This window comes from Homalodisca vitripennis, chromosome 2, assembly GCF_021130785.1.
Source record: "Homalodisca vitripennis isolate AUS2020 chromosome 2, UT_GWSS_2.1, whole genome shotgun sequence".
In the NCBI taxonomy this organism is placed as follows: Eukaryota; Metazoa; Arthropoda; class Insecta; order Hemiptera; family Cicadellidae; genus Homalodisca; species Homalodisca vitripennis.
In genome coordinates, this window is record NC_060208.1 from 36,068,203 (window position 1) to 36,095,752 (window position 27,550).

A 27,550-nucleotide genomic window follows, 5' to 3' on the forward strand; every position below is an offset into this window, starting at 1 on the left:
AAACCTCATAAATGTCATAACCCTCATAAGTACTACACTCGCTCCTCCCTCCATTATTTTTCATTCACAAAAAATTTCACATTGTGTATGTTGCATTACTTCAGGGTTGATTCTATTTTATGTAACAACCAGAAGCTTGCTTCACTACGTAAATTATACTCATTATGTTACTGTTCATACCTTTTGGTTTTTTCTTCGGTTACTTTAAATATTCCATGCCATAATGTCAATAGTATCCACTATCGGGTAAATTACATGCAAATATTATAAATTTCATCACAAAGGGTAACTGAATTTTATATCAATGTTAAAATAACATATAGAATAAACTAAGTTGGTTTGAATTTGTCACTGGTGCACTTTAAAGTAAAAGGTAAGTAATATTATTGTAATTCATATTTGCAGTACACTAATACTCTCAAAACACTATAAACTGCTCATTTCAGTGGGATATACATCTCTAACTTTTCTGATATTTTATTTCATAAAGACCTAATTTGGATTGACAAAATTTTAAGACAAAAATTGCAAATCTGCCCAGTTGCCCTCTGGTGATGCCCCACCATTTTGTTTTATTTATGTAGATGAAAGTGTATACCATTGCTCTCACAATGGATTTTAAGCATTTTTGTAGTAATCAAATGACAATTTTTAAGCATTAAATTTATTATTTTGCAATCAAATATTATTTAGAAAATATTGGTATTGGAATTGAGAAAAATGAGAGGCTAAATCGAAAGTTTTCCTCAATATTGGTATGTATTGAGTAATGAAGTCGGTTTATATCATATTCAATTTTTTATTGATAACATGTATTCGCTGTAATGTATTTCTAATGCAGATTTTCTCAACTTTAGAGGCCAGTGAGGGTGAGCCTGAGGTTGTAGTCAATTCATCTCCTTTTATTTGTATAGATATAGGAATATGTATCTATATCCATATGTTGCCAAATATTCATGTTAGCAATCACTAATAAAGATTGTTGTCTATTGTCTATGTAATAAGAACAATTATTTTCAAAAATAGTTAAGTATTACAAGGTGTTTTAAAACTCTACCAATACTTTAAGGCATTGTTTCTGAGCCAAAAACAAATCTAAGTTTCAAATTTAAATTGTCAAAAAGTCATCACATGATCACACAGGCATCATTTTGTATTTTTCACTTATTCTTTTTTATTAAAAAACTATATTACGCTATATCTTATTATTAATTACACTATTTATCATAGAGCCTAATTAAAATGTATTACTTTTCTTTTATAATGTTTATATAGCAATAACGATAATTAACATCTTAAAAAGCTGATTACTATGCTAACATTTACAACATATGATAAACAGTAAGGTTTCCATTTAGTATATTATCATTTTTAGGCAAATTAATTACATAAAAAGGGATTTTTGAAAGATCTAATTCTAAAAAGCTTAAATAAAAACCTGGATGTTAAAATGATGTTTAATAGAAGAAAATATTCACGGTTTGTTGTTACTACAACAGCAACAAATAAAAACTAACAAAGATATTATATCCTATTACTGTGAATTAAAAAAATAAAACAACCCTAATTTTTTTTTTACAAATATAGTAGGAACTAGATAAATGTTGTACAGCATATTAGCTCCTTACCTCGGCAGAGATGCAACCTACTCCCAATAAAAGTGCATCATAAAAAGTGATAAATCTTGTCTAATCTTTGGTCAATCATCATAAATGAGGCATTGGTATTTTTGTTATAAAAATTAATTTTCTTGTAAAACTTCATAAAATGACTTGCTTTTAATGAAGCATGCTTCAAATGAAGGTTAAGTTTTAATTGGCCGCCATTTGGTTTGAGATTTCGGAAAATATTGATTATTTTGTTGTAGGTTTATTTAATTGATATAAAGCTGCATGAAAAACTTCAATATGTTACATTTAATGACTTTTGAATAATAAACATGAATAATAAAAAATATATCACCTGTATGTCCTGGCGACATTTGGACGATTTTAATATATTTTAAATTTGATTTTGGTCCAGAAACAATATATTAAAATTAAAATATTGGTATGGAATACTAAAACATATTATTAGCTAAAATATGCTTTTTACAATGTTTTTTACACTAATCATTCTTTGAAAAATGAACAAGCTTTTTTGAACATTTTGTAAAACTTTATAGCTGTGATTCATATACTATATGTAAAACATTTATAGTAACTTTACATGGTTTGTCAAATGAATAATTTTCTTGTAATATCTTAAATAAAATTGTTTTGATATTGATTTGCACCATATTACATTTTAATGTGTTTGTAAATAATGGTTTGTAATAATTCTTCAAAGTTGAAAACAGTTGAAATCAAAATTAGAAACATGAATATTTGATAATATATTTTTGTGCCAAATAATTCTCATCCCAAAACAAAACACTACACAAAAACATTGAATGCCCCAAATGTCTGCTTAACACCTGAAATCCAGTTTCTGCCATTTGGAGAGGATTAATAATATACATACAAATAGCCTGACCTATAAAAAATACGGGTTTAATGAATGTAATAACCTGAATATAAACTTTAATTAATATACAAATCTGAATAACACGCCTAACAATATGACCATATTATGCATGCTTCTTTTAAAAACCATTGAAAGAATTATAGTCTACAGATCATTTTCTGGGACACATAAGCCCACCTTCAACAGTGAGATATTGAGATTAAATATTCTCAACAAAGCAGTGAGATATTAAAATAAAATATTTCAACACAACAGTGAGATATTGAGATAAAATATTCTCAACACAACTTATTTTAAGATTTAGACATTTCTAAACTTGTTCATTATCACAGCAAATTCATATGATGTTCACAAATCTGAACAAAAAATTATCTGGAAAAATACACTTATACTGGAATCTTTTTATGAAAATTTACATAAAATCTTTGATTTTATACCTATCTTAAATTTTAAACATGTATTTATAGACAAACACGAGTTAAAAGTTTTAAAACCTAGTCCTAAAAAGAATGTATTGGTACATTGGATTAATTACATAAAATATATATTTTGCATTCCACTAATGTTTCCATGTAGGTTAATTAAAATCCAATATCCCTGCTAATTTATTAAGGATTCATTGCATACATAAAAAAAAAAAAACAATATAATTACAATTATATTGTTGAAGGAATAATTAAACAAAGCAGTATAACTTTAAGTTGATAGGCCAAACTACTCTTTGAAAAGAGTATTCAAATTTGTACTTCTTTATTTTTATTGGGCTTTTTTTAGATACTGGAATCATTTTTAGCTCTCAAACATTATAACATTTTTAATGGGTATTTCTCCTGTATTTCTTAATTATTATTTAACAATAGATTAAGTTTTTCAAAGGTTTAAATTAAAAGTGAAAGGCCTAATTTTGTGGATGAGTTTCTAAGATTTAACCTGGGAAGCAATGTACGTTTCAATGTAAACACAAGCTGGCTATAAGGAGTTGCTATCTTATAACAAGAGCTCATTTAATAACTCATGTATTAATAGCAGTACCAACTAGATAAAGCTACTGGCTTGTTTAACCATTCTCACATGGTTGATGCATTTGTTTTTGCATGATGTAAACAATTTTGGGTAAGTATTGTATTATTTCTGACTTTTAGACATTTCTGTCTAATTTACACTCAATTTAATTATAACTAAAACATGTCCTTGTGATAAACACATTAATGTATCATAGTGAAGGTCTTATCATTTGAAAATGTAGGTATTTTTGTCACTATATATTCTGTAATTGAAATTGAATTTAAAATTTGAATTTTCTTTTTTGATTTGAAAATTTGTATTTGTATTTTTTAGAGCTACCTACAAATTTATTGGATTTGTTATTTAGTGTGCAAGGTAAAAACTAAACTTTTAAATTTTAGTAATTCACAAATATTTTCATGTCCATTAACCTTGAATATGTAAAACAATCAAAGTTTCTGGTTTATACCAAATTTCCTTACTATTAATGAGACTAATCTTGTTATCATCCTGTAAATTTTCCTGATTCTTCATATAGTCCAATCAATGTGTTTTATAAAACAGCCCCAATAAAGTAAAGTATTACAAAGCTACATTTATCTCCATCGACTATTACCATATTAATGAGTTTCTAGTCAAGAGCCCCTCTACTTCTTGCTGCTCCCTCCAATCATCCCTCAAAGATCAGGATTGCAAGCTTTTAGTATAAATCCCATATCTTTATATATATATATATATATATATATATATATATATTCACTGTACAAGTATGTTCTTTGTATACTTATTACAAAAAATTAAATTGGTGACAAATAATTTTATGTTGCTTTTTAGCTAAACTTTCTAGATCATTACCAAAATTTTAACAATGTCTTGATTTCAAATGTTAGCACAGTTTACAATAATCTGTTCATAAGTATAAAAATTTCTATAGTTTTTTACAATAACAAATTACAATAGTATGTTTAAAATCAGCTAGTGTAACCACATAGCCGTGGAGTACACTTCACGTGAGTCTCGCTGGCTGGTCAAGCGCAAGGTGCAAGGGTGAAGCAATGCAGAAGCATTAGGAGAATAAAAAGTCATCGAAATTTTGAAAAACTTTGAAGAAAATTGTAAAAATTAATTTTTTCTAGTAGAATGTTTAAACTTTGAATACAAGAGTTTAAATTGGTCAGTCTGGTATTTATTTTTTGTGAAGAGTAGGTGATTGGGAGATTTATTTAGAAAATGTTAAAGAATGTTGCCATATTTTCATATAGCTGGCCAAAGCTGAGATCCATTTGAAAAGATTTTACTAATTATGATTGAAGACTTATACTTTTATATGAGCAAAAATAGCAAAAATACAAATGATATAACATCGTTAGAACCATACAACATTTTAAATGTAGTTAATTTAACAAGTTCAGGGTGGCTACTCAAAATCTCTTAAAATGCCCGGTCAAAAATATCCAATTTTCTAGTCCATTTTTAACAACTGCTATTCTGTATTTCACCCTTACGCCAAGTACAACGGTAACGATTGCCATGAAGCTGCTGCAGCGGTCTAGCAAATTCCGTCTAGCAAATATGCGAGAAATTCGGTGACGATTCATCACTACCACCAATTTAATCTAGGTTTTATGTCTTGTATCTTTCAATTTGTAAATATAACATTATTTATACCTATTAATTTTCTTTTCTGTGATGTTTGGAAAATATGTGTATCCAATTAGGAAAGAGAAGCAATCATTAACAACACAGCGCTACCATGGGGGCAGACTGCAGTCTTGCTTTGGAGGTCATAAATTTGGGGTGAAAGAACTTGTGGTACGAGGCAACAATTGTGTCGGTACACAAGGTCAGTTCGGTACAACCAACAAATAAACCAAATACTTTCATCTGAACTCTACTTTTAACTTTGTTGGAACGGTTGAGGAATACAAGCTTAAGAATATCCCGCTACTTCAAAGGAATTTGCAGTTTCAGAGAAATTAATACATTAAAAAAATTATAAAAGAAATTCTAAACCTTCTCCTTTTAAATAATAAAAATGGTAGGTTATAAAACGAGCTTCAAGAATAAAAAGCCATCTATGAAAAAAGAAAGGAAATATTTTCAATTATAGAGAATCTATTTATGTACAATTACATAAAGTACAATGTATCGGTAAAAACAAAAATTAGCTACAATCTTTTTACTGCCGAGCAGATAACGTTCACGCTTAAAACCAGCAGACACAATGGTGTCGACAAACATAGACATAGTAAATAAGAACTACAATACACATTTTAGCAATAGGAAATTTCCGTACTGCTGATCAGCTATCATCCACGAATTGACTTATTTGGTTTTGAAATTCTGGTTGCACACATCACTAGTTCTAATATTGTGAAATCGTGCATTATAAAAATTAACACATAATCCATGCATGTTTTACCGGAACCCGAAACCCAAGCATAATACACTCTTTTCCAGATTCTCATTGTAAGTGGCAACCCTGGTTACAGTCCCGTGAAAGTATCTTGGCTCTCAGTATATCCCACTGCCGGCCAATAAATGAAGAATGCATGAGAAAGTTATCTGCTACGGAAGTTACAGAGAAGTGGTAAATTCACAATCTGTAGAATAAGTAGACACCAGTACAGAATAGTACCTTCCGTAATTGCCCCCAGAATACAAGCACAGTTAATGTTACTAATTACTGGCTCATAAATATCTTGCACTTGTTTTTATGAAGGTGCAAGAATAGAATCACTCTATCACAACTACAAAGTAAATAAACACACGACAGGTTATAGTATGTTAGATTATAGACATGAACTAAGAAACAACATAACATAAAGTTTTTCATAAATGTTGGACTATTTGGTTTGAAAAGTTCGAATTGTCCGAACCATCATTATGAAACAGATGTTCAGGTGAATAGTTGATCAGAGAACTGAAGGGATTTCCATCAGTCGTCGTCCAGATAATGTTGCTTTGACGACGAGAACTGAAATGTGTGATAGATTCGGCAAATACTGGCGACAATATTAAGGTCCATTTACACTGGTAAGTAAAGTTGCGAAAGAATTTGCACAACTACTATTATATTATATGAACAAAATAAGTGAATTTACTCGTGAGAACTGTCACAAGTATGTGTTACAGCTATATCGCTGGTTGTGAGGCCCAAGACAATCAATTGGCAGAATGTAATTGTCCAATAGATTGTTGCATGTTTACGATGGTTTGACCTGAGACAGGGGTAGAACTAACCAAGATATACTCCCCTACACTAGTGGAGGCCAACGGCGTCGCATCTACATTCACAGACCACATCACATAAAATACATTTCGAGATTAACCAAGACCTAAATCAAGGAGCTGTCAAATTATTTCTTGATTTCATAAGTTCTTAGGACAGGAAAATTGTTTTTGAGACTATCGCAGTTTTACAGGAACACCGGCATATTATATCCGGTGCATTAAGTTCCTAGTTTGATAGCCACCCTGAAAATTATAACGTTTAATAGATCAATACTTAAAATACACAAGTTTCAAAGTAAAATTTATCCGAAATAAAATACTTACGCTACAGTTTAAAAATACAAATTTAACATTTTGATATGTGAACATACTTTTATGTTCTTAAGCAATTCACTTTATGACAATTAATCACTCAATAATATGTAAAAAGTTAACTTCATGATAATACACCGCACCGCAGCCAGTCACATCAGGTACTGGAAGGTGCACATCTCTTGTTTCATTCATCACAAAGCTGCCTTTAAACTCAACACTGAATTAAGCTATAGACATGTTTATATGTGTGGAAATAGCAGTGCTTTCATGTAGCAGTGTTATACAATGTGCTACAACTTTCATTCAGTGTTTTGTCAGATTGTACAAATTTAAAAAATATATAAGAAACATTAACTTCAAATCACAAAAATTGAAATATTTTTATAATTATCTATTAAAAAAACAAGTTTAGCACTAAGTACGGACATTAATTGTAAAAATTATCAAGAGGAAAATAGACATAAAAAGAACATACTTGTAAAAACAGGTACAAATATATATGGGATATCATTTGAAAGCTTACAAACATGACCTTTATGGGTGGGGAGGAGGAAACAGGACTATGTCTTGGGAACTTTTGGCCAAATATTATTTTGCCATGTAGTAGCCGATAGGAAAAATTAGCTTTATAAAATTTTCCTCAAACAACCACACATTGAATAGAGTAATATTATTTAGTAGCTGCTTATCTTTTTAAATACTTACATATAAAATTGAATATTTTTCCTCCTCACACACAAAATTAATTACTTTAAAAAAAGTAATACAGTACCGGTACATAGTACATAAAGAAATTAAAGTTCATAAGTTAAAACATAATACAGTTCCAGGAACAAGTAAAAACATCAAAAAAGGTAATCTGGGGCCAAACTATAAAGTGCAAGCAATGGAAAGCATTCTTACCCCAATTTAAGGTATTACATGCCTGTAACATTGTAACAGACCAATAGTTTTGTATTAACTCAATCATTAAAAATAAACTCCTAAAAAGCTATAATTATTCATTTATAAAACACATTTCATACAAGATTAAAATATGGAAAGATCATTATAACTTTTTGGAAGTTAGTACATTTATACAATTTTTATAATTTGGCCCCAAGCACTGTTGAGAAAAGTTTTAACCTATAATCTACTTAACACTAAACTATGACTTTAAGCTGGTCACGTAGTTTTGCCACAGTATTTTCTTGATACACTGAGAAATAAGCACACTTAAAATCCGCTTTCCTGACTGCTTCATGTGCAGTCCATGGTTTGTAAAGTGGTACCGTTGCATCGCATTTATCATCGGTAGAAAAGTTGCGTTCGGATAAGCACTGCACAGCTGTGACACCATAATGTTAGTTTTGGCGATTTCCGTGTTTTTCTCGATCTCGTCAAATCTGAAAGGAGTTTCACACACAATGATGTTGGTGTTCGGGAGGGACTTGAACAACAGGGCATAGAGTTCGGACAGCTTCCTCTGGTGGATTTCCGAGGTGTCGTTCGATCCGCCGACAATCACGATAAAATCGTGCAAGGTGAGTGCGGCGAACTCCTCCAAGCGAGCTATCGCCTTCTCCACAACCTCATTCAAGGGCCAACCTGGACAGCAAGTGGATCTGACGTTTAATGTGCCTTTTAGCGAAGCGTTTAGATGTGTCGCTTGGTCCCTTGCGTGACTGTCGCCAAATATGTACACAGTGTGTGTAAACTGGGGGTTACTCGCCTCGTCGGTGCCATTCTCTTCCACCTCCTGCGAACAGGGAGGTGCAGTCAGTCAACTACTCAAGGCAACACACTTCTACGCCGAGCTATTAGCATACACACAAGTGTTCTTCATTGTCATTGTTTCTAAAGAAACTGAATTCTTCTGGCATTTTGCTTCATTGTCATTTTTTCATTTTTTAAAATATTATTTGTGTGATTAATAAACATTTTTAATTTCCCAGGTGACAAGTTATCAGAACTGACTGTGTGAATTTTTTTTCATATTTTTAATGCTTATTTCTTGAAGTTTATTAACTGTATTTATAATTTGTCTATTTATCTTCAGTTCTTTTTATGTATTTTTCTTTTAGTTTCTTTTATACAGCTTGAGACATAAATTTTAATCTCATCTCACATTTTAATATTTCATTCATCTTGTTGATTCCTTCAATGATTTGTCAATCCTACAAGTGTAAAAGTATTCCCATGGTAGAGGCCCTCGTCAAACTGTAGATCTCTTAGTCTCCCTTCCAACTGAGCTAGTCAGTACTAGCCTTCTGAGCTTTTTAAGATTCACTAAACCTTACATATCATTAAAAAATTAACTGGAGTTCCTCATTTTCACTTTTCACAACATATATAATTTCACCGTTGTGTTCAAAAATTTATATTGACATATTTCACAATGTAATTTATATTATAACAATTTTTCACAAATGACTTCTTGACACAAATTATGATAATTTTATTCTAAGCATATATTATTTATAATGTAGTTTCTATTTTAACAGATAGATTTTAGCCATTATATAAGAATAAGATAACTTCATTTTTTCTTGCACTTTTTCTCAATTTAGTTTAAACTACTAAAGTGTTAATCTTTATTTTAAAACAATAAAATATGATGAATAACAGTTTTCCACATGATCACCTTTAGGTAAGATTTATTTATACCAATGACATTTGAATTATCATATGAAACAGTTTTAGGAATAAACTGTTAATATTTATTAAGTAAAATTTAATGATATCCCCCTATTGCCTATTACATAATTATAGGCTATTCAACGAATTCTTATATGTAATAGGAAATAAGAAGAGTTTGATGCAGTGCATGAAAGGAGGATAATTACAGCCATAACAAGTTAAAAACCTCAATCATGTCACAATACCAAAACCAAAGGTTCCAACCTGTGTAACATGGTATATCTACATGTTTTAAAGTTCTTGTTGAAAGAAACATTTGGTAAAAGTTCGTTTTTAAATATTTTAACAATTGCAAAGTGGCTGATCAAAATGTAACAAAATTAAGAGGATGAAAATAACAAGAGAAATGTTTTATACAAGGGCTGTTCAATAAAGAATGATCATAATTTTTTAATGGTCATAGATTGCACGCTAAAATTTAATCTTATGATATTATATTATGTGAAACTACCACATAGCAGTAGTTTCATTGTTGGGGCTCCCGATTCTCGCCTGTGAGAGGCAGGGAAGTTCAGTATCGCCTATCAATGCAATGGAGCTAACACGTATGAACAATACGCAGCTTTGAAATTCTGCTTTCATCTCAAGAAATCTTCAGCTGAGATATGTGGAGATTCTGTTTTTCCCTACAGCAGAGCACAAAGTGGTATAAAATGTTTAAAGAGTGGAGAGAATCAATTTCAAAGGAAGATGGACCTGATGCTCCAGTACTGTTCTTATGGAAGTAAACATCATCACTGGTGATGTCGATGTGAGAGAGGATACTGATCATTTCATAGGGAGCCACCCACATGTTGGTGACACAAAAATTACACATGAGACATGTCTGTGCACGATGGGTTCCAAGACTGTTGATTCCCAAACAAAAGGACATTCAAATGCAGATGTGCATGCAGTTAAAGTTGATGTTAGAGAAATATCTGGAGTTTCTTTGAAATGTGAAGATGCTAATGACACCTGGCTACATCATTTTGATCCTGAGAGCAAATAGCAAAGCTCAGTGTGGAAATCTCCTTTACCACCAGCTTCCCAAAAAGCAAAAGTGGTTGCTTCTGCTGGGAAAGTTATGGTTACCTCATATTTTGATATTCATGGAATGGTTTATCAGCATGTCATACCTACAAACACGAGTAACTGGACAATACTATAAACATGTTCTGAAGACATTGCAATTCTATATCAAGCGCAAAAGACCATATTTCCGTGAAGCAGGCTGTATGCTGCACAACGATAATGAACGACCAAATATTACCAATGTTGTTGCTGAATATCTGGCAAAAATCAATGTGAAATGCATCCCTCATCCCCCCTAATGTTCAGATTTAGCCCTATGTGACTTTTTTCTATTCCTTAACTTGAAGAAAAAACGCCTTGGTGGGAGGCATCATCCATCATCAGAAGCAGTGGTGAAGGCTGTAAAGGCGTCTTTGAGAGACCTCTCAACAAACGGTTTCCAGTATGTATTTGAAGACATCACATTCAAGGGAGACTTTTTTGAGAAGGACTATCATAATTACGATGATTAATAAAGGTATGTTATAAAAAAAAATTATGATCATTCTATTTTTGAATTGTAAAAAGATTTACTCGATTTAAAATGGTTTTCCAACGTTGATAATTGAAACATTTATATATATACGAGGGCTGTTCAGAAAGTAACCTCCGGTTGGTCACAGTGCGGGTAGTGGAGGGGAGTAGCGCGCCATCTGTGCATTCACGCACTAAGCAGGTCAGTCGGCATCAAGCTGTAGTCGAGTGAACATCGTACCTGCGCTAGTTTAGTTTTTGTGGCAGTTTGAAATGTGTGCTGCAATAGAAAATACCGCCAAATGTGAAGTGCGTGCTGTTATACGGTTTTTTACAGCCAAAGGATACTCTGCAGCAGCTATTCATCGTGAGCTTTGTGCCGTGTACGGACCACAAGTTATGAGTGAAGGAGTTGTCCGTGAATGGGTACGTTTATTTAAAAGTGGACGAGAAAACGTTCATGATGAAGAGAGGAGTGGTAGACCATCCTTGGTGACTGACGAACTCGTTCAGACAGTTGATGCAAAAGTTCGTGAAAATCGACGTTTCACAATGGCGGAGTTGTCTACTGATTTTCCACAGATTTCTAAGACTCTTTTGTACGAGATAGTGACAGCAAGATTGGGTTACCGTAAGTTATGTGCACGATGGGTGCCCAAAATTCTTACCGACCACCACAAAACTCAAAGAATGGCCTCTGCATTAGACTTTCTGTCACGTTATGCGGACGAAGGAGAACCATTGTTAAACAGAATCGTGACCGGTGACGAAACCTGGATTAAGTACGTAAACCCTGAGACAAAAGAACAATCAAAGATGTGGGCACATTCAGATTCGCCTACCAAACCAAAAAAAGCCCGGCAAGATTTTTCTGCCAGAAAACTGATGGCAACGGTGTTTTGGGATGCCAAAGGGGTGTTGTTGGTTGAATTCATGGAACGTGGGACGACCATTAATCAAGACGTGTACTGTGAAACACTAAAAACATTACGACGGGCTATACAGAACAAACGCCGTGGTATGCTGACTTCCGGTATCGTTTTTTTGCACGATAACGCCCGTCCTCACTCTGCTTGCAGAACAACAGCCCTTCTTAAGTCCTTCAAGTGGGACGTTTTCAACCATCCACCTTACAGCCCAGATCTGGCGCCAAGCGACTATCACCTCTTCATGCATATGAAGAAATGGCTCGGGTCCCAGCGGTTTGATGACGACGAAGAGCTCAAAGATGCGGTCACAGGCTGGCTCAAGGCACAGGCGGGTGATTTTTATGCAGAAGGAATTTCAAAGCTTGTGAAGAGATACGATAAGTGCCTCAATCGTGATGGAGACTATGTCGAAAAATAGTGCAAAGATGTAGTTGTAAGATGTATATATTAAAATATTTTTACTTAACTTGGTGTATTTTTTTCAATCGACCGGAGGTTACTTTCTGAACAGCCCTCGTATATACATGCATACATACACACATCAATGCAAATTTATCTAAGCTTACAATATAAGATAAATCAGTCAGACTTTTAACAGAATTCCATGAGAAGGTCATCTTATGGATCTTAAAGATCACTTATGGATAAAAAGTTTGATATTTATCCTTTAATTAAATTCATATGCAGAATTTTATTTTCATAAATTTAACTAACTATAACTGTATTATTCTTGTGAATGTTAGCACCATGTACATAACTTTTCATATGACAGTGGATAGTGAAACCACAGAAGCCTTAAATGGACTTCAATTATGTGTTAAGTACAAAAAAATATAAAAAAGGGCCAATTATGTTTCTTACCTTGGAGGAGATTGTCTGGATTTCTTCCTCTGATGCTCCCATTGTTGTGTTTATGTTGGTCCCACTTTCGTTATCTACCAAGACAACCTAAAAACATGATAGATACTATCAAGTAGATGTAACAAATCGCATTTTATAATTTCCTATGAAATATTACTAGGTTATGTGATAACTTATATCTGAAAAAAAAAAAAAAAAACACAACATATTAGTTTACTGGAAATTTTCCCTGAACTGATATGACTTACAGTGGTTTTTGAATTTTTTGTTTGATTACATTTAATTTTCACTTCCAGTTCATTGTAAAAACTAGAACCAGGTTTTGACACTGTGTTGTCTAATAATCAATAATTAAAAGAAGCTGAACTACTCAGCTGAAAAGACGTTGATGAATATCCTTGAATTTAATTACAAAAATTAGTGTTATTTATGCTTAGTTTATTTTTTAACTTTTTACGTATTTTGCTCAAAATTCCAGTAAATATCTCGCATTTTTCCTGTACATAGTAAATTTAGGCACAATTCCCGCATGCTGGACACCTTGCTTAGTTAAGATTCCTTCTCAGAAGATATACTTTTCAATGTTATCAGTTGAAATCCCTTGATGTATTTGCCACCCAGCGGCTTACGCTAGAAACCCACCCCATTAGTGACCGGTGAGCAGCACCAAGCGGAATGTCGTAGAACTAGTGCAGTTTAGATCTGTTAACCCATTGCGGATCGTATTGTTTTGGCATGCGGGCACGAATTAATTTACGGTCAGCAGCCGCATGAACAGCAATGGTGCGCCACATCGTATCGCTCGCTATTGTATACTAGAAAATTCAGCTGTGAAGGTATTCGTTCAGATGGAACATGGGCCTGCTGGGGTATCCGTGATGTAGGAACGATAACACGCGAGCAAGTATCCAAGGTGGCAGGGATGATGTCTGAATCATAGTCTAAATAAAGCGGCTCGGGTGAAGCGATTACAACATCCGGGCCATTGTCTAGACTAAACCCACCAACATGTACTTCTGCGTCGTTTAGTTCTGTGTCACTAACCTCAAAAGTATTATAATAACAACTGAGGAAAACACCCAATCAGAAGCGCTAAAAAGCAGAGAGTAAACTCAAATGAATGATTTTTCAACTTCGACATACAACTGCGATCTGTAGGATATTTGTAAAACTTTTGAAAACTCTAAACGTAGACCGTTGTTAAACACTCTTAGTTGACAAGTGAAGATGATCGCCCGATCTTTCAGACTTTAATAGAACTATTTGGAGGGAAACTTAAAAGCAGACCACTTTTGCGAACTGAGCTCGTCATCGTGCCGTTAAGCCCGGCCGCTGCGTGACGAGCCCAGCTCGTCAGTGATCCGCAATGGGTTAAAAGGTGCAGCAATGTGAACATACCCACACTTTCCATACCTGCTCCTTGCAACCCTTCATTATCAATACTTCTGAGGCTGTGAAGCCAGCTACAATATCAGAGAAATGTATAGTCTATTATCACCCTGTATATATAGTAAGAATATTGTCTCTTAACTTTTGTATAATTAGACATGATTAGTGTATTATGTTTTAGGTTTATGTAAAAAAGTAATATTTTATATATATATATATATATATATATAATTTCAATAAACATTGAATCGCAAAAAGTACTTGCTCCGCCGGGAGTCGAACCCGGATCTCTCACTTGCCGGGTGAATGTGCTACCATTACACCACAGAGCGCTTACTTTTTCCGATTCAATTATGTTGTATTTGGCCGTATCTGTCACATATGAGTTTAAATAAGCAAACTAACATATGATCGGAAGACCAAATACCTGTCAAACGACTTTTTTATTTACATTAAATTGTATAAATGGCAATTGCCTTATTTAATTTCAATAAACATTGAATCGCAAAAAGTACTTGCTCCGCCGGGAGTCGAACCCGGATCTCTCACTTGCCGGGTGAATGTGCTACCATTACACCACAGAGCGCTTACTTTTTCCGATTCAATTATGTTGTATTTGGCCGTATCTGTCACATATGAGTTTAAATAAGCAAACTAACATATGATCGGAAGACCAAATACCTGTCAAACGACTTTTTTATTTACATTAAATTGTATAAATGGCAATTGCCTTATTTAATTTCAATAAACATTGAATCGCAAATATTATTATATGTATATATATAATACATATAATCTATATAAATATTTTATAAGTACCTTTAAACATCTAGTAGGAATTGTCTATTAATTTGGTAATAGTCTATATATGAAATAATGTGAAGTAGTTCAATTAATTTGCATTCAATTATTTTTTTCTTTAGGTATCAATAATTGATATAATTGATAACATTTTGAATAATTCCATAAGAGTTTCATAGCTTAATGCAGACTGTGGATTGCTGCTCAGTGACTGAGTGAGCTATAATTTGTGACAATTTTGCAAGAGCGTCTCAGAGTATGGTTTCAAAGGCCTGATAAACGGTTTGTAGCGAAAGAGCAGGTAGACAGAGCCGAGCAGTTCTGGCAATCACTGAAAAAAAAAAAAAAAAAAAAAAAAAAAAAACCGCTAACATTGCTGGCCATTCTTACAGGGTCGTGAATTTCGTGGGTTATTGTGGAGTTGGGGAGGGAGAAGTACAAAGGCGAAGTGATGGTTGCATCCTCTGGAGGCATGTATGCTAATGCCATAAAACAGTGTGTACTAGTTGTTTACACTAGTCCTGTAGGGATGATATATCTTTTAAGAAGGATTCATAACTAAAGCTATGAGTAAGTGGTTATATCAGTTATTACTATATAAATAAAGATATTAAATTAAAACTTGCTTGACAATAGATAAATAATGTCAACAGTGCTAATCATAAAGTATAGTGATCAGTAGTCTGAAGTCAGGTGTCAAGATAAGTTAGTTCCAACAATGGCTGAAGAAAATGTAAAATATATCAAATTAAAGTTTTACTACTAAGAATAATTAACAAGAGTGGTTTAGTCAATCAATATTTGAAGAATGATAGAAACATTTAAGAAGGAATATTTCAAACTCACCCTTAATAATCACGATTCAAAAGCTTTACTGTAAAGTGTTTTGTAATAGATAGGTAATAGTTTACAAGAGTACTTGCAAGTTTACTTTGTGATATTTAAAGACACTTTAGAATATAATTAGAACTTTATAAAAATATGAGGGGTGGCCGATAAGTAATGCCTCCAACATCCATAAATCGGTTAGGATTACCTTCATCTTCATATTGGCGAAAATTTGTCTAGATACTGAGATTTCATTTCAAAAGTAAGCATTCTCTGCACCCAACAAGTACACACATAAAGGAAATGATTTCATGATGTTTTCTGTCCGTTTAGCAGTATAAGCACATCAACATGAGACTGGCTTTCATCTGTTGTTATTCTCACTGGACATTCAGAACGAGAACCATCCTTCACATTTAATTTTCCGTTTGCAACTTTTGAATCTTAAAAAACCCATTTTCTTACATGACTAATGCCCTTAATTTGTCACCGTAAACATTTGTCATTAAGTGAGTTGACAATCCTAAGCGAAAGGAACTCAATCACTACTCTTTATTTCAACTGTGATGGAAAACTTACACCCATCTTGTACGAATATATCAAACTAAAGTGACTGATCAAAATGATAATTATGTGGCACACTTCTAACTGAACAGTGATTTGTATCCATCACACGAGTCAAAGTCTGATAAGCTATCTTGATACATAGGCTCTTTTAACTTCATTCCAATAACAATATTTTCAAAGTATTTTATTACAAAATAATGAATTAAATTAACAAACCAACAGAAATGTTTAAAATATGCTTGGCGTCATGATTTCACAATATCACAAATAGTGACGTGTCGAAGCTGAACCTCAAATCCATTGAATATTCAAATAAGATTATTCAAGAACTTATTGGAAATCAGCATTACAAATTTCTGTATAATAAAAACATAGGTACGCAAAATAATTACTGTAGTTTTTAAAAATAATAATTTGCTCACAAACAAACTCTAATTGATACATTAAACAAATAACAGCAAACTATTGGACACATGCTGACTTGTGATTGGAGGATGAAGGGGTTTATAAAAGGGGTTCGATGTGCTTCTAGAGTCATAGACAATTTAAGAACTATAAGACATTGGGGTTAGAATTGTGGGAAATTCTTTATTCCGAGTTTATTTTTGTTATGGAAGTGTTGTACAATCAATAATCATAATATACATAATATGTTCCCTTCTCAAATGCGAAAGAACTTATATAAAAATAACAAACCTAAACAATTTGTATAAACTGAATGTTTTCAATCTTTATGCATAGAAAAGTAAAGTTTTTTTGGAATAAAATTTACATTAATAGTGAACACACTAGAATTCTTGACAACACTTATTAACAGTTTAATGCACCAGTTTTTGGGAAATCCTCTACAGTACTAATATGAAAGCAATGTAATAAACTATCATGTTATACACTATAATGCGCTTTGTTAATGTTTTGAGCACTTGTTAGCAAAATTTACTTCTGAACTAAATTTCATTTGTGCACATAGATGATAGAAGTGAGAAATAATCAGAGTAATATTGTGTAATAAATCTTGAACTTGGATCTATGGTTTTTCAGGGCTCAACACAATATCCTTGATAATTTGAAAGACACAATATCCTTTGAAAACAGTTAATGATAACATACACACACTGAAACAAATAACACTTTCAAAAATAATTGTAAAAATCATCAAGTGTATTGTAAGCTTACTTTGAAAATGATAAGGCACCACTCTCATATACCTCACTCAGACCATTGTTCATGCACTGCTCTAAAATAAAATGTAGTCATGTTGTGAAAAATCACACAGCTGACTTTTATCAGCAACAGCACAAATCTGTTGGAAAACCAGAGGAATGGAACATACCTGAAAACTCTTGGTGAGGAAGTGTTTGGCGACAAACTGTGCATTAAGCGTTTTCCCATCCACAAGTGCTGAGAAAGCGTCTGTCTCTGCTGTCTCTGGCACTGCATACAGACGACACTTGACAGCCTGGACTGGCAGCACACACATGCTCTCAGGTAGCTCCTGACAACAGTCAACTGTTGTGTCAACACGTGGCAAAAACAAGGGGAACAGTAGAAAAAAGTAGGATATGGGAATAATAGCTGTACGATGGCTGTATCAAATTACTGAAGACACTATTGATACAATTCTTCACCAGCACCCTCGTTGCAACTTTCTTTCCACTTTCACAAAGCCCAGAGCTCACCATTGGCAGAACTTTCTTGATATTTAGAGTAGTTTAAGCAATATTATCCCATGGATAGATTCATAAACAATTTAACATAAATTTATATTGACAAATGCACAAGGAAGTATAGTTGGACTAATGATTTTTCATTTTACTAATTAGTAGTTGATTAAACATAAAAAATAACTCCTTTCCAGCATATGGAAAATGTAGTTCTTTAAAAAAATCCCTCAACAAATTCTCAATTTGAACTTGCTTTTTAACTCCTGAGTATACCCAATATATGGACTGTGTTTTAATTCACAATTCACGTAGTTCAGCTCTGTCTCATCATCCTCAGTTACACTATGATCAAGTAGTAAATGACTATCTGTGTCGAGACTTCAAAGGAACTGCTTTAAGCCCAGACTGGAGAAAAATGAACTCAAGCAATGTAACTGTACAGGAGCAAAAACACATCACACACGAAGTAACTTTAGCGCTTCACCTTCATTAGTTTGAGTGTTTTGCATTTATGCTCTTGGCTCCTATGAAGTGGCATCACTTGGATTCATTCTCTAGTCTCTTCATGCAGTTTGTTAGGTATCACTTAATAACTATTTTAACCTTGAATGGCAGTCCATTGCTGCATCTTTTTAGTTTTTTAATGTCTTAGGTAAACCTGAAGAAGAGGGTAGATTTCAATCCTTGGAACGTAGTTTTACACTTTTTTTGTAACAAAAACAATGGCAAATTTTCAAAATCTTCTTATCCTTTCAAATCTTCCATCGTCAATAATAAACTTTAAACAAAAAAATTACAACAATGATGAAAATAATCTCAAAGGCTGATATTAAAACTAGATTGAGCTGGACTTGTAACTCAGCATCCGGACCTGGTGTAGCGGACAGAGCTCTGCTTGAAACTCTACTACCTCAATGGGTTAAAATACAAAAAATAGTATCAACATTAAATTTTGAGAAAACTAACATGTATATATTGTCAGATAAAAACAAAAAAGACAATTCAGTTACAGTACGTAAAATAGTAAAAATCTGTGTTCAACTTACTTTAATTTTATCACACGAGACATCCTCTTTGTTGCCGTAGTCAACAAATAGCACTTTAGCTGTGTCAAAACTCTTCTCCTCCACATACCCTCGGTACCAGGAGTCGTCTTCAGAGTACTTTGCAAGGCAACCAACCTTCTCCGCCACAGAACTCATGTCTGACACTTCCCCTACAACAAATTATCAATACCAAATTTATAAATTTTATCATATGATAAATCCTCTTTGCATCTAAACTCTTCTCTTGGAAAATTCAACCTTCTTGGAATTCATGTCAGCTTTTTTCTTATTATTTCAAATATGATAAACACTCACACACATCTACAAATTAAATATAAGAACAATAAATTCTTGAGTAGTATACAGTGAAATCCCTTTATAATGTTTTCTCGCCGATACGATCCTGCAGCATCTTAGCTACATTTCAACAATACTTTATTATTTTCTATTATTTGATAAAAGAAAACTCACAATTAAACAAAAGATTTAAAGAACACAAAAGACATTATAAAGAAATGTTTGTTTGTTTAGTTAAAACAAAATCTAACACGATATACATATTTCATTTTACAAACCATACTCAATAAAATGGCAAGAAAAATATAGAAACTCAGTGATTAGTTATTTCACAAAAACAAACACTTCCCAAATCCTTGCACTTGGGAAAAATAATTTAACTTTTGTCATTTTACTAAAATTACATTTAATTCCTCTATAAAACAAATAATACATGAAATTTGGTAATTTATAATAATCTTTCATGTGGTATGATAAAAGAATATTAGATACACCAATAATTGGGTCTAACTAAAAAATAAACATTTTTACTAAACACAGTTTTGATGCTTTTTATTTCTGTTTCAAGTATAATGAAATATGTGCCATATCATCAACTGTGTGGGTGAAAACTAACACACGTTAGTTGTACAATACCTTTTGTTTTTCTAAATTATTGCAAATGTACAGGATACGGCTTGCCATTTTATGAACATGACATTGCAAAGTGGCTGCAGCACTAAAAGGGTTAATTCTTTATTATTTTAACCCTTTGAGTGCCAAGTATTTTTTGAGTGGGTATACTGAAAAGTGCCAGGTATTTTTCTAGTGGGTGTACCTAAAAGTGCCAGCCCTTTTTCAGGCATTTTGCAAAGTTTTAGTAAAAAATTCACAGTTCGATTATTTAATAAGCTATCAACATGATTCTTTTTTTATTTTTCTCTGAAAACTCTGTTTAATTTACATAAAATAACAAAGTTACCATAACAATAAATTTAGGAATACCAAAAATGGACTTACCTAAAAAAAATTCAAAAATATTTTTTAATTTCATTTTTCAACCAAATTATTATAACCAAAAAAATTCATATCCTTTTCTTAGTCCATATCACTGGAAAGTGTATACAATTGTCTGTAAATCTTGAAAAATGTATATTATTATCTTCAATAACGAGTAAGTTATACAACTTTTAAGAAACTATTATCACATTGTTTCTGGTAGCTATGGCAACCAAAAATGTTTATATGTGAGTTTCATAATTTAAAGTTTGATCGGAAGTACACTATAACAATTTATTTTGAAAAGAACGATTCTTCACAAACATTTCAATATGATATTATTTAAAAATATTAAAGGTTACAATTTTTAGTAACTTTTTCCCGAACGTTCGGTAAAATCGGACGTCAGCATTTTCGGCCAACTTTTGTAGTCAGGTAAAATCGGACATTGGCACTTTTCGGCCAACTTTTGTTGTCCGGTTAAAATCGGACATTGGCACTCAAAGAGTTATTAATAAAAAATATATTGACCAAATTATTATATTGCACTTTAAAAATATGACGTTGACAATTAACCTGTTATTTAGTGAGTTTTTTTTTTTTAGTGCGCATGGCTCAAAAAGTGAGTTTTTTTAACTTTTTTAATTTTTTGGATTTTTGAGTATTTTATTTGTATATGCTGTAGGTAGGCATACGTCTGTGTCTAGGCTAACACTTGACGCGTTCACACTGTTAGGAAATAAATCACTATACAATTCTTCGTCTTCACTAACCCGAATCCAAAAAGAACTCGCGTATTTCATCATCATTTAGATGGCTACGGCCAGCCATTGGCAACAAAACGAATTAGGTTTGTAATAAATCAGACTAATCACACGAGAAAAACAAAAACATAATCTCTAACACGGGTTTCAATGTCACGGCAAGAGGTAAACTACTGGTTCCCGCAAAGCCACTTGTAGGGCTTTGTTACAGAACGAAACAAAACTGAACGCTCCTACGATCTAGCGGATACTCTGAGAACTACTTGGGCCAGTGATGTTCCGTAGTACTTACCACAGCTGCTAGATGTCTAGAAATCAATATCCTTACGAGTTGCAAGTATTGCGGTGAAACTAACCAGTAAAACTGTTCAAACCGCAACAGTTGCGTCGTTACTAACCTATACCTTGGTGCACTGCGCCGCTACTAATCAACAGGTTAAATGAATTTGGTTGTAATAATACAATAACATTTCTACTTAAAATAATTATTTTATAAGTGCACCTTAAATATATATTACTAACTTATAGTAACATGAATTGTATATAAATTTAAGATGCACATAAAAATATAGGACAAAGATAAAATACAAGTAGAAGTAAAAGGAAAAACACAAATGTGGAATGAGACATGATGGATTACTGTGATACAACTACAGAAATTTGAATGTTAATTTGTTATTGGGTTAAATTGAATTAAAACAAAACGTCTGGATGACTGACAATATTCACCAAGATTTCATTGCCTCCTGGATCAACTATAGAACAGGTGGGAAATGGAGAGTTGTAGTTATATATATATTGGTTGCTATTAAAAGAGAAGGAACTGACAATGGACGGAATTTGATGAATGTAGGACTTTAATGCTTCAGAGGACATCTTGATATTAAATAAATCATTTACCAAAAAATTTATATAACTCACCAGATTCACAAGCGGTTTTGATTTTCTCCATGAGTTCATTTAGCTCATCGAAAGAACTTGTCAGTTGAACATAGAACTCCATGGGAGATGTAGTGAAGACTACCTGGATATCTTCAGAGCTACCAACCTTGACAGTGACAGGAGGGATCCCCCCCACACTATCCGGCTATAACACAAAAAATATGTTACCTATAAACACATCCATTACCTGACTGTGACTCCAAGTATAGGATATACTGAAACAGTAAAACTGTATCGCTACTACTTTAATTAATACTACTTGTGACATATTTACTGTTAGTGACAATAAATTAACACCTTTGTGTACTAAAATTACAACTATTTTTAAGAGAAGGTAGCAAAGTAAATGGCAAGCATAATTTAGCCCTTATAACGTCAGTATATCTTTTCACGAATTCCAGCAAACGGCACAATATTAAAAAAAAAAAAAATTTTTAAATGTGTAAAGTTAATTTTTATTTTTACTTTCTATAATTATGGTAAGTATAAAAAAGTAAAAATTTAAAAATTATCTTGTACGTACATATATTTATGGGACATTAAATTGTAGATATAAATAAAGTCAAAATAAAAGGCACACAAAATTTTATTAGCTAAACTATAAACATTACCAGACAATTATATAAATATAATTAAAATAAATTATATATAATAAAATTAAAAATAAATAAAAACCATATAAACAGAAAACACGACGAAGGAAACCGACTCAGCGATGGTTAGACACGCACTACCTGAAGCCAAACTGCAAACAAAAGCGCACGCTGTACGGCGTCTGTGCCGTGTGGCGGGGAGAGTGTCTAGACACCGTGTCTATTGTTTCAAACAATGTAACGCGACAGCTATATTTTGACGCTTGACATAGGTCAATAACCCACACACATGGTTGACGCATACCGTTAGTGACATTGATCGGATTTAAAAGGAACTTAAATTTGCTATAGACGCAGTTTTGTGTCGATGCGCCGTACCGCGTCTTTGCCGTTTGGAGATAGTTTGTCTATGCGCCATACAGCGTCTGTGACGTTATAAGGGTTAATTCTGTTGTGCTTCGTTATATTATAAGAAAGTTAAGTTCAGAAACATAGGGTCGAATTTAACACCCTAGTTAACCCTTTGAGGAATAAGGCCCGATCTATCTTCCTTAAGCGTTTTTCTTTTGAGGACTGCTTGGATGATCAGTCAGCCTAAATAGTTTTTGAACGTAAAAGACTCCAGACCGATCTGTCACCCGTTGTAGTGTCGGGAATAAACTACAATTTATATAAAATGCATATATTTATATAACATTTTGAGTGCAGATCCCATAACTTTAGAGAAAGCTGAAACTTCAGAAAAATGTGAATCACAATGATGATCTGAACAGTTATTAGCCATGAGTGTGACCTTTACTGGCCCATATACAAGATGTGTTCAAAAGGTGTTATAGTTTTGAAAATATCAGCAAAGAATTAAAAAAATAACAAAAAAACATTATTTAACAAAAGGTTATTATTAAACTTAAGTATATTTGTATACAGCTTTTTCTTTTCCATGTGAATGTTAATTTTTATACATGTAGTGGTTTGCTAGTTATTGCTGCATAACTAATATTGAATTAAATTTTTTCCTCACTGGGCGGGCAGGCTGTTGCATAGGTTTGCTTCTGCTGGCTTCTTTAGATGATGACAGCGATGTCTATATACATTTCCTTTGTCTGGAGATAGATGTTCAAGGAATGTGTAAACTTCTTTTATAATAGTGGTAGCAACAGTTTAACAATCGTTCACTGCCACATAAGATGTTTAATCAAGAATTTGGACCGGTTATCCTTATATTTGAACAGCATGTTTGAACGATTAAATTAAAGATTTATGGTAATGAAAAGCAATGGTATCAAAAGAACAGGATCATGTATCTTAGATAAAAATCGACTACCAGTAACTTACACTTAGATAACAATTTACAAACTCATACAAGAGTTTGTATGAGCTTTACTCATATATTTTTGGCATGGATATAGCAGGGGGCTATGATTTGTCCAGAATTGATACCAAACACGTTTGAAGCATTACCAAGCATTACCAGGGTAAACAAATTTTGGAAGCTTATGTCTGTGAAGGGATGTTTAAAAAAAAAACCCAGTGTGTTTCATGAATTGAATACAAGGTAAAGGAAAGATTTTAGTCAAATATGGAGAGACGCTGAGAACCCGTAGGATGGAAGCAGTGAAATAACCCAATCGCTCTGTGACGAGTGTTAACTGCCGGGAAAAGCGATACCACAACAAACCAAGACATGACTACACTTTGACCATGTAGTTGTACCATTTTCTGCTAGATAGCAGCACTGAACAGGCTGTGAATTATTCCTGATCTTATCCATCATATAACATATTTTTCTGGTGGACATAACTGTGTAAAATATTATTTTTTATTTTATTACAGCCAGATAACATTTGTTGTTTTGATGACCTTGAGAAGATCACACAGCTTTGGTCGACGAAGTGTAAATGGCATGTTTCCATAACAATGAAAGTTAATTTTTTTAGGATTACATGTTACACATAAATAATTTACGTTTATATAGTATGCATGATTTTTGTTTTTAAATTAATTTAGAACAATTTAAGCACTCAAACTAACTGCGTTTTGTTTGTAAAACCAATAGGAGAACTCGTAGAAACCAAACCATGAAAAACAGGAATTGCTAAGCACTAAAACTTTTAAAACTTAACATTAAAATGGGTTGTCATTTGTTTGGGAGTATTATTGTTGGGCAGGACGTATCAAAATTTGGCTCAAATTTTGAGCCGAGATTGGTGCACTAATTTTACCTTGGTCCTAATAATATATTCTCAAAAATCAGATCTAGTATAATCACAGTAAGATTTGGTAGAATAGGACCACATGGAAGTGGAAGATAGGTTGAACATGAGACAGTGGTTGGAACTGCTGAGATATGAATGATATGGTGCAGTTTGACATAGAAAGAAACTATCCTATATGTATATATATATATATATATATATATATATATATATATATATATATATATATATTTATTTATTTATAATTTTATGGCCTACATTGGACCACTTTAGTCACTTTATATTTTCTAGTCTTTCTTTCTTTTATCCACCCAATATTTCTTCATCCTTTCCGAGCGTAATTTCCTTTCCTCCTCCGGAACCACTCTTCCTATTCGTTGTTTTGTTTCTTTTTCAGCTGTAGTGTAGAGTGTTTGTCATTCAATATCTTCAATGTGTTTGTCTTGTGTTTTTAAATCCTCTACTGTAATTTGTAACTCTCTCATATCTTCCTTTAATTCTGTGATCCATTTAATGTCACTTTTACTATACCAAAGTTTTTCTACTATTTTCCTGCTAATTCTATTTCAGGTGTTCTTAACAAATGCCCCAGGAATGATATTCGTTTCTTTTTAATTATACTTGTAATGGGTTCTATATTTTTTGTAGACTGTTTCATTGGAAGCTAGTCTCCAAACTCCGTCTACTTGATAGTTTTTGTTTAAGCAAGTTCTGACTATTCTTCTCTCCATCTTAAGAACCTTATCTATTGCAATAGTATTTGTTGTTTTAAATATTGTTTCACTTGCGTATGTAATTTGTGGCAGAGCAACTGTTTTGTAGTGTCTTAATTTTGTATTTATTGAAAGACATTTTTTATTATACGTATTCTTAGTAGCATGTTTAATCTTAGTTAGTTTGTCTATTTTATTTTGCCAAGATGGTTTTTCATTCAGGTTATAAGTGATTACTTCTCCTAAGTATTTAAATTTCTGCACAATTTTTATATTGTGGTTGTCCAACCTTATTTTATTTGCAAGTGGAGGCTGTGTTAATAAAACTTCTGTTTTTTCAAACGATATCTTTAAACCAATTTTCTGAGCTATATCTTGTAAAGATTTAATTTGCTGTTTTGTTTCCTGAATGTCATTGGCCAAAAGAGCTAAGTCATCAGCAAACCCCAGACAGTTCAGATTAATGTTGTCCCTTTGATATCCAATCTTTATGTTTTTTTGGTTATTTCTTTCCCATTCCCTCATGACGTACTCTAATGCACAGTTAAAAAGAAGCGGTGATAATCCATCACCTTGTCTTAAGCCAGTCTTTATCTGAAATGGTTCTGAAAGTTCTCCTCTAAACTTTATTTTAGACTTTGTATTAGTTAATGTTAGTTCTATTAATTTAATTAATTTGGGGTGAAGTCCAAAATGTCTCAGTATTTTTAATAGTGATATTCTATGAATGGAATCATAGGCTTTCTTGAAATCAAACAAATGTTATTGAGAGTTGTTTATTTTGTTTTCTATAATATGCCATAATTAACTTTAGTGTAATTATTTGCTCTGTACAACTTCTCCAAGGCCTGAATCCTCCTTGGTATTCTCCAAGTTCTTGATCTAGTTGGTCCTTAATCCTGTTGTAGAGAATCTTTGAAAAAATCTTTATAAGTACAATCGAGGAGTGATATACCTCTATAGTTATCCGGATTACATCTGTCACCTTTCTTGTGCAAAGGGTGGAATTATAGCTATAGTCCATTGATCGGGAAATTTTCTCAGTAACCCAAATTTTCTGTAGTATCATATGAAGAGAGGTATGACTAGATACTCCAGCATACTTCCACACCTCTGCAAACATTTGGTCTTTCACCACCTGCTTTGTACTTCTTCAATTCTTTTAAGTACAGTTTCCACTTCTTTTACTGTAGGGGGGTTAATATTTACGGGTTTGGTTTTTATTGGAGTATTAGTGTTGATTTCCCAAAATTTCCTCCGGTTCCTTACAATTCAGGAGTTCCTTAAATGCTTCTGCCATTATTTCAGCATTCTCTATATATATATTATATATATATATATATATATATATATATATATATTCTTGAGCCTAGTTTTATATATATATTAATCTTCAAATGTATTACAGTAACAGTTTCTATATTTCGGCTTAAGCCGTCTTCAGGAAATTACAAACATATAAATAGGGCTATAAGAACATAATAAAAATAAAACAAAACATCAACACAGAAAATGAAAATTAGGAATCTATTATATATATATATATATATAAATGTAATGAAAGTAACTAAAACCCTTTTAAAAAATCTTTGTATTACATACACGTTTTTTTTCGGTTTATAACCATCCATCAGCGTACATTAACCTCTAAATAAATAAATAATAAACGATTAGATATACACATGTGGACCTTTTAA

General features: G+C 32.6%; 1 protein-coding gene across 1 annotated transcript in view; it reads right to left on the reverse strand.

Moving 5' to 3' along the window:
- The window catches only part of LOC124355586 (maternal protein tudor-like), a 121,980-nt gene that overhangs the window by 35,899 nt on the left and 58,531 nt on the right, over window positions 1-27,550 (reverse strand). The window contains 6 exon segments of the mRNA XM_046806748.1: window positions 7,981-7,984; window positions 8,214-8,797; window positions 13,056-13,142; window positions 17,974-18,135; window positions 19,351-19,520; window positions 22,311-22,476. Of these exon segments, the coding sequence (XP_046662704.1) occupies window positions 7,981-7,984; window positions 8,214-8,797; window positions 13,056-13,142; window positions 17,974-18,135; window positions 19,351-19,520; window positions 22,311-22,476 (1,173 nt within the window).